General features: G+C 52.0%; 1 protein-coding gene and 1 pseudogene across 1 annotated transcript; one reads left to right on the forward strand and one right to left on the reverse strand.

Annotated features, from left to right (window-relative positions):
• Positions 1 to 303: 303 nt before the first annotated feature.
• On the forward strand, positions 304 to 1,691 carry LOC123134934 (agmatine coumaroyltransferase-2-like; annotated as a pseudogene).
• A 155-nt stretch (positions 1,692 to 1,846) lies between these two features.
• On the reverse strand, positions 1,847 to 7,422 carry LOC123139425 (clathrin interactor EPSIN 2). The gene is made up of 14 exons (XM_044559230.1): positions 7,133 to 7,422; positions 6,587 to 6,715; positions 6,437 to 6,488; positions 6,185 to 6,264; positions 6,025 to 6,103; positions 5,848 to 5,931; positions 5,589 to 5,734; positions 5,177 to 5,485; positions 4,997 to 5,038; positions 4,818 to 4,913; positions 4,531 to 4,739; positions 4,122 to 4,321; positions 2,860 to 3,727; positions 1,847 to 2,762 (listed from the first exon to the last, which is right to left on the reverse strand). The coding sequence occupies exons 2-14, from the start codon at positions 6,619 to 6,621 to the stop codon at positions 2,206 to 2,208; spliced, it is 2,757 nt and encodes a 918-aa protein (XP_044415165.1). The 5' UTR covers positions 6,622 to 6,715; positions 7,133 to 7,422; the 3' UTR covers positions 1,847 to 2,205.
• Between the last annotated feature and the right edge of the window lie 916 nt (positions 7,423 to 8,338).

Raw genomic sequence — 8,338 nt, forward strand, 5'->3', positions numbered from 1 at the left:
CTGACACCACGGAGGAAGAAGACAGCAGAGAACAAATGATCTGGTAGGGTGAGACGGCGGATTTGATGCAATTTGAGATGTTGTAGGGCCATCGGGTCTGACGTGGCGACGTGCTCAGACGCCCCATATTTGGACTGGATATGGGCCGTGCCGATCAGCCCAGATGTTTGTGGCGTCTGTTTGGGTCGAATTTTTATGACTGGCCAGTGACCGAGCCGTCCACCCGGACATTGGTTTGGGGCACGTGGCTGTAGATGATGCTCTTATATTTGCTTGCGGTCGCGCTAGTTTTGTTCATCCCATCTTCCTCGTGTACATGCGTGCAACATTTTTCTTAGCTTCGTCCATTGAGCTACGCGCCGTATGAAGATCACGGTGCAGTCATCCAAGTCCATCAAGCCTGACTATGGCGCCCACCGCCCGGCGGCTCCTCCGTTCACGGCGAACGTCGTCCCGCTCTCAGTGTTCGACAAGGCCAACTTGGACACGCAGGTCTCCGTCCTCTACGCCTTCCACCCGCCGGCCCCGCCGAACGGCGTCCTCGAGGCCGGGCTCGCCAGGGCCCTCGTCGACTACCGCGAGTTCGCCGGGCGTCTCGCCCGGGACGCCGACGGCAGCCGCCGCGCCATCCTCCTCAACGACGCCGGCGCGCGGTTCGTCGAGGCGACGGCCGGCGTGGCGCTCGGCAGCGTCATGCCGCTGCGGCCCACCCCCGCGGTGCTGAGCCTGCACCCGAGCGGCGGCGACGAGCTGATGCTGGTCCAGGCCACGCGGTTCGCGTGCGGGTCCCTCGTCGTCGGCCTGACCGTGCACCACACCGTCGCCGACGGCCGAGGGTTCTGCAACTTCATCCTCGCCTGGGGCCAGGCCACGCGCGGCGCCCCCGTCGACCCCGTCCCGGTGCACGACCGGCCGTCCTTCTTCGCGCCGCGCAGCCGCCTAAGATCGAGCACGAGCACCGCCGCGTCGAGTTCAAGCCATACGGCGCCCGCAAGGACGACTACGCCGGCGGTGGCGGCGGCGAGGAGGAGGAGGAGGTGGTGGTAGAGAGGGTGCACTTCAGCGCGGACCGCATCGCGAAGCTGAAGTCGCAGGCGTCGTCGGCTGGGGCGCGGTACAGCACGGTGCAGTGCGTGCTGGCGCACCTGTGGCGGTGCGTGACGCGGGCGCGCGGGCTGGACGGGCGCGACGCCACCGCCCTGCTCATCGGAGTGGACGGGCGAAGGCGGATGAGCCCGCCGGTGCCGGACGGGTACACCGGCAACGTGGTGCTCTGGGCGCGGCCCACGGCCACCGCGCGGGAGCTCATGGACATGCCGCTGCGCCACGCAGCGGAGCTCATCGGCCGGGCGGTTGCACGGGTCGACGACGCCTACTACAAGTCCTTCATCGACTTCGCCTGCTCCGGGACCGTGGAGGAGGAGCGGCTGGTGCCGACGGCCGACGCGGCGGACACGGTGCTGAGCCCGAACGTCGAGGTGAACAGCTGGGTGCGTCTCCCGTTCTACGACCTGGACCTGGGCGGCGGCCGGCCCTTCCTCTTCATGCCCAGCTACGTGCCGGTGGAGGGCGTGGCCTTCCTTGTGGCGTCCTTCGCCGGCGACGGCAGCGTGGACGCCTACGTTTCCCTCTTCCGCCGCGACATGGATGCCTTCCGGAACTGCTGCGCATCCGGCCTCTCAAAACTCTAGATGTCACCAATGTTCCAGTTCTTATTTCCTCAGTTTCGAGTCTTGTTTCATCGAGTACACATTACTCCCTAATTTGAACTAAAACCACGACAATAATTTTGAAACGGAGGGAGTACCAATCTGTGTATGCTAATCAAAAATGGAGCGAACAGAAATTCAACAAAAATGGTAGTACATCCTTTTATTGCCTATCCAGCAAGAACGCTGAAACAAATAACATATGTTTGGTGACAAGAGTAGCCTATAGAGAATTATACAACTACAACCAACCAAGCTTGTAATATCATGTGGGCTTTGCATCCAAACACAACGCGGCAGTTGTGGCAGTGCCATGTCGATACATTTCAGTAGATACAGTATATCCAACATGGATGGATGGATAGGAAAAAGAATAGTGATAAAAATTATATCCCCCCAACAAAAGAAATCAATCATACATAAGGGAAACCCAGGTGAGCAAAATCCGAAAGCCTGCTAAACTGTTTTCTCAAACCCGATCCACCGCTGTGTAATCTCACCTGTACCCGCCGTATGGCTGCTGCCCGCCATATCCAGCGCCCATCTGGTTGTAGCCAGCGCCCGGCATGCCGCCGGGAGCCATCCCCATCTGAGGAGGCCGCATCCCCATCCCCTGGTTCATGCCCATCCCCATCCCCATTCCCATCTGTTGTTGGTTCATCCCCATTCCCATTCCCATCTGTTGTTGGTTCATCCCCATGCCCATTCCCATCTGTTGTTGGTTCATCCCCATCGGTTGCTGGCCCATCCCCATCCCCATTCCCATGGGTTGTTGGTTCATTCCCATTCCCATCCCCATTGGTCGGTTCATTCCCATTCCGCCACCATAACCAGGACCACCAATACCGACACCCCGCCCGGCACCCATTGGGTTGGGAGGGGGTGCAACGGCACTCGCACCAGCTCGACCAATGCCAGAGCCAGATCCCATTGCCTTGCCCATGGTGATCGTAGATACTACAGGTGCTTGAGAGATCTTCTTATCTTGCCTTTTATCCTTGCGGTTGATTGAATCAAAGTCCACTCCAATATCTGCATGTGGATTGGTTTTTGCTGTAAAAGAACAACATACAATTAGGTCAGAACACACAAAAACAGAATGTGGACACTGGAGAAATAGGCAGCCAGGGCGCATAGACAAGCCACTTACCGCCAGAAATGTTGAAATCGACAAGACCCCGGGTCAATGTATCAGACCAAACTGTGGATTTGGGCTCAAATTTCTTCACTGGCTGGGTCTGACTAACTTGCAAAGCTGAAATTAGTGTTTCTGGGGGAGCTGATAAACTTGACTGCAGAGGAGTGCTGGCACCAGATGGCACTGAATTTGGAGCACCAAAAGGCTGAGATGCCCCTCGAGAAATTGATGGTGCCTGTGGTGCTGGTGCGGCAGTTTGTAGGAGGAAGCTTTGCTGAGGTGCATGTTGAGGTGGAAGATGAGAAGACTGTGGAGGAACATAGGATGGTGGTGCTCCATTCTGTGAAGCCGGTTGCATATAAAAGTTTGATGGGCCTGATGGTAGATTGGGAGCTGCATGTTGAGGTGCCTGTGGAGGAGCAAATGATGGTGCAGCATGTTGAGGTAGCTGTGGAGGAGCAAATGATGGCGCAGCAGCCTGAGAAAATGATGATGGGTTCGTGGCTGCAGGATATGCTTGTGGCTGAGCAAACATGGGAGCAGCATGAGTGATAGGCTGAGATGCCTGGGAGGGAACATAAGCAGGGGGTGCCTGTTGGGACGGATTTGCATGTGAAACCCCCGAAGGTAAGGAGGTGGTGCTTCCAAAAATATCCTGTTGTCCAGGTGCGGCATTGGATGCAAAACTGAGATCGCCGAGAGTATCTTCAAAACCAAAGCTAGTGGATGAAGCAGGCTGGAAAGGATTTACATCTGCACCAGCTCCTGTGGCCTGGAATGAACCAGCCGGGGTCGCATTTGTCTGAGAAGGTGCATGATTCTCTTCTTGAACTGCCTTGAAAGGAGTAGGATCTCCAAAAGGATTTGAAGCATCAATTGCCTACAATATTTAAATACAAGAGAAAAAGCTGAATGTCTGCCTGCGTTGGCTATTATGACTATATTAAAACAGAACACAACAGTCATTCCATCACAAAAGGACGTCACTTCACGTTTAATTCAGAAAAGTTATACTGGCCGAAATTTAGCCAACATTACTCCAGATGCACAAAGGATAAATACATTTTAACAACTATGTTGAGTAATATTTTTACCTTACTAGTGCTTAACTTATCCAGTATGTCAAATTTCAAGGAATTGTAAGGCAATTTAAATTACTTTAAGTAAACTAGTAACACTAGAATTAAAGAAACAGTGCGGTCTAAATTGTATCTTATCCCCATTATCATCGGCGCTAATCTATGCAAATGGCAGTAAGTTCAACAGATTCATACCTCACTGAACCCGGTAGAAGCAGGTGGCATGCCCATAAAACTATCCGTTTCAAAACCTGAACTTGCTGATGGCTCGACACTTGGGACGTCAGTCGGCTGAGGAACAGAAACCAAAGCCAGCGCACCAATAGGATCTGACCCAAACAAATCCATCTCAAAGCTGTTCATTATCGGTGAGGTATTCACCGGAGGTGAAGCATCTGAAAGGATAGATATAAGAAAGAAAATAGTATTTAGTAATCACCAAAACAAATTTATAACAGCAACATGCCAGTTAGTCAAAATTCTTCCATGCAGCTGTTCTTCTTGTACAGTTTATAAAGAAACAGAACAAAAAATCATTTGCTATTTTCCATGACTTTGGTTTAGTCATGAGCACATTGACTGCTAAAAGAGTACAAAACTATACCTGGTACTGATCCACGTGGATCAAACTCATCAAAACCATTCGGTTCAGCAGGAGCAGGTGGTTGTGCAGCAGGAGCAGGTGGTTGTGGAGCTACAACCTCGACAGGCTTATCATGAACACCATTCACCTGCCCTGGGGCTGGGGGAAAGCTTGTTCTAGGTACAGAGGGAGAAGATGCCTTTGGTGCAGCAGGCACACTCGCTCCATTTCTGAAATGGATGGATGGCTCAGATTTCCGATTTCATTATTCTATCAACAGATTATAAATTTTAGGATAGAATCGTCACCTTTCATCATGATGGTTGTCCTGGGTATCTCCTGCAACATCTTCGTAGCTTGGTGGTGAAGCAATCTGCTGGTTAGAAGCCTTCCGCTCAATAGGCCTGTTAAAGCAGGTAGAACTTAAGACGGCTAGCTACAAAAGGGCAAGCTAAAAGGTAAGAACTCAACAACACTACATTTTTACCTCTCATCCTGAGTAGGTGCATCAGCGTTGCTGCCACGACCACTGCAACAGAAACAGGAGGATGTTTAACATAAGGGGCACTATATTAGTAATACACAAAAACAGTCTTGAAAATCATCGGTTGACCATCCTATAATCAGCGCTTAAGAATGTTAGATCGAAACAAGCGATGAAACGGACCGGGATGAATAAGCCTCCTCATCCCCGTAGCTCCTACGGCCTGATCCTTCTGCATACTCAGGGTTGCTATTACTTCCTCTGTTGTATTCATCTTCCCTGTTGCGTTCATTAGAATCCCTAGAATAACGATCTCCATCCCTATTGGGTGTATCTCCAGCGCCACTGTATCTGTCATCATCTCTATATCCGTCTCGTTCCCTCCCATAGCCATTCCTGTTATCATATCTACCTCCTTCGTAGCGATCGCGGTCATTGTCATATCCACCCGGACTCCTGTGTGGTCCACTTGTGGCAAATGCACTCCGATACCTATAAAGGAACACAGAAAACTAATCAGCACGACAAACATGTCTACGACACAGTATGTGCCGATCGGATATTTGAAGCAAACATAATACGAAGTTACACTCACTTGTCTCTGGTAGCAAGTGCTTTCTGCCTAACTTCCAGTATCCTTTCCTTATCATTAACTAAACTAACGAGGCTCTGGGATTTCCGTCGGACATTGCTACCTTGATCTCTCCCACTAGAATCGATATACTGGAAGTCAGCTAGTGCCTGCAATTCCGATTATACTTATTAGAGCATCAAGCAAGTATGATAGAGGAACATAAGATGAGATGCTTGTGTGGCTCTTGATGAAGCAGGAAGTAGAGGATTGATAGCATTACCGATATCTGATAAGAATGCTCCCTTATGTCATCAATAACTCGCTCGGTTCCATGTGCTACCAGGTAATCCAGGACAATCAATCCCTACACAAGAGCAAAATACAGCATCAGATTCAGCTGTCCAACGCATTATCAAGATTAGTCCCCATCCACTCGCGTTTGCAGAGAAGACCATACCTTGTACACATGCCGCCAATTTTTACCAGTATCACTGACCCTCTTCCACACGATATTCATTATCATCTGATACTCATGACTGCAAACACGATAAGCACATTAGAACCAGGAAAGCAGGGCCCTGTTCGGCAAAGCGGCAACCGAATGGCAGAAGGCGTACTAGTTATGTGTTGCTTGGGCGATCTCCGCCAGGAGGGATCCATGCGGGCCCCATGGCTCATTGCTTGTGGCATCAAGTATCTGTTTCAGGTCGTTTGCGTGGAACGGGTTAATATACAAGAGCAGACTCATACTAAGATTATGCTTCATAGCAACTGGATGTATGCAGTGAGCAATCAGACGAACTTGGCAACAGCATGCGTAACACATGCTTGTGCTGTTGTGCATGAAAGAGGGCCTGAGATCTCCTCACCTTCTGTTCCGTGCCAGGCACCTTGAGGACCTTTTTATTCACCCCGCGTTTCCTGCAAGGAGAAAGACAAGAACGAATAAATACTATTATTGGCAAACGAAACAAGTCTCTCTCGAGTGAACAGAGACAGATGGCATGGAGGTCACGTACAGGTCCCGGACAGTCTGGTCGAACACTTTCTTCATGGCGCCCTGCCGAATCTAGCTAGCCTCCTGCGCGCACCCAGCAGGCCTCCCCTCCTCCTCCTGCTCCTCCTAGTCCTCCTCCTCGGAAGGAGACCTGCACAATCAGTTGCTGGTGAGATCCAAGCCGCCACCTACCCAGACGCTACCATTTCGACTCCGATTGCCAAATGAAGCGTAGCGGACAGGCATAGCATCGCCGCGAAGCAAGCTCGAAACAGCGAACGATCCTAACAACAGCCGAACAGAGCAGCAGGGGGGAATCCGGCACGAAAAGCGGGCGCGGCACCCGACAGCGGAGACGGGCAGGAGATCCGCGTGAACTCGAAAACTCGCCGCGTCCGTACGGCGCGCCCGCCCCCAGATCTAGCGGGCGCCGCCGACAGGGCCCCCGGTCCCCCGCGCGGAGATCCGGCCATTCCGCGGCCCCGAGCGGCAGCAGGCGCGGATCGGGCGGCAATCGCGAGCAAGCAGAGGCAGTACTGGTGGGAGGAGGAGGAGCAGCTGGACGGACCTGAGTGAGGAGGCGGGACGAGCGACGGCGGATCGGGCCGACGCGAGGCGGCCCGCCGGCAGGCGCGGCTGGCGGGCGTCGGCGGGGGAAGCTGCGAGTCAAAGGGGATTCCACGCGCGGGCGCGAGGAGGGTGGGAGGTCCGCGAGAGAGCGAGGAACGGGGGCGGGGCGGGGGCGCTTTCCTCTCGTCTCGTCTCCCTGAGCTGTCGCTGGCTCGCTACGGAGGGTAGGCGGGTGCGAGGGGAGGTGCGGGAAGAATAATAATCTCGTTTCTTTTGTGCTGCCTGCCTTTCGCCTTTGCTGCTGGCTGCTGTGCTGTGCTGGTGCTGGTGCTCGGCTAATTAATCGATTTCTTTAATTCGAAAATGGGTGAACCGGACAGCGGGTTGGCGACGCCGACGCGTGATCAGTTGCGCGCATCTTAAAAAAAATATCTACTAATCTGGTACGGTTCATGCTCGTTTTTTTAGCATGAGTACAGATACAAGCGCTCATATACACGTACATACACTCATCCATATGAACGTACACACGCACATCCTACCCCTATGAGCACCTTCGAGAGACTGAGCCGGCATATCATCTTGAGATTTACGAAGTCACCGTAGGCGCCTCATCGTCGATGGGAACGTCTCCTCCCACTGAAAGTGCATCGCCGGAAATCCTGAAATAAATTCAGGAATAATGCGAGCACCAGGATTTGAACTCTGGTGGGTTGAGGATACCACTGTCCACCTAACCAACTCAACCACAGGTTGATTCGCCGGTTCATGCTCGTTGTGTGTTTATTTTTGGGCGTGGAAGTGAAAGTGAGGATGAGCTGGAGTATTGTAAATGGAAATGGACATGGACAAAGCAGGAATAGTATTTTTCTCTGTGTCTCGCTTGTATAATATAATCGGGACCTGCGAAAGAGAAAGCACACACATAAATTGTTTTTCTAAACGAGAAAGCTAAATTACAGTCGAATGGACGTTAAGAATAGATCCGCACGATTCGCTATTTCACGTTTTCCTCTCGATCCACTTCTCCCGCGAGAAGTTCCCGTTTTTTTGCTTTTTTCTCTCGATCAACTTTCCGCATTTTTCTGGCACGGTAAAATATAATATAATCGGGACCTGCGAAAGAGAAAGCACACATATAAACTGTTTTTCTAAACGAGAAAGCTAAATTACAGTCGACTGGACGTTAAGAATAGATCCGCAC

Source organism: Triticum aestivum, chromosome 6B, assembly GCF_018294505.1.
Source record: "Triticum aestivum cultivar Chinese Spring chromosome 6B, IWGSC CS RefSeq v2.1, whole genome shotgun sequence".
NCBI lineage: Eukaryota > Viridiplantae > Streptophyta > Magnoliopsida > Poales > Poaceae > Triticum > Triticum aestivum.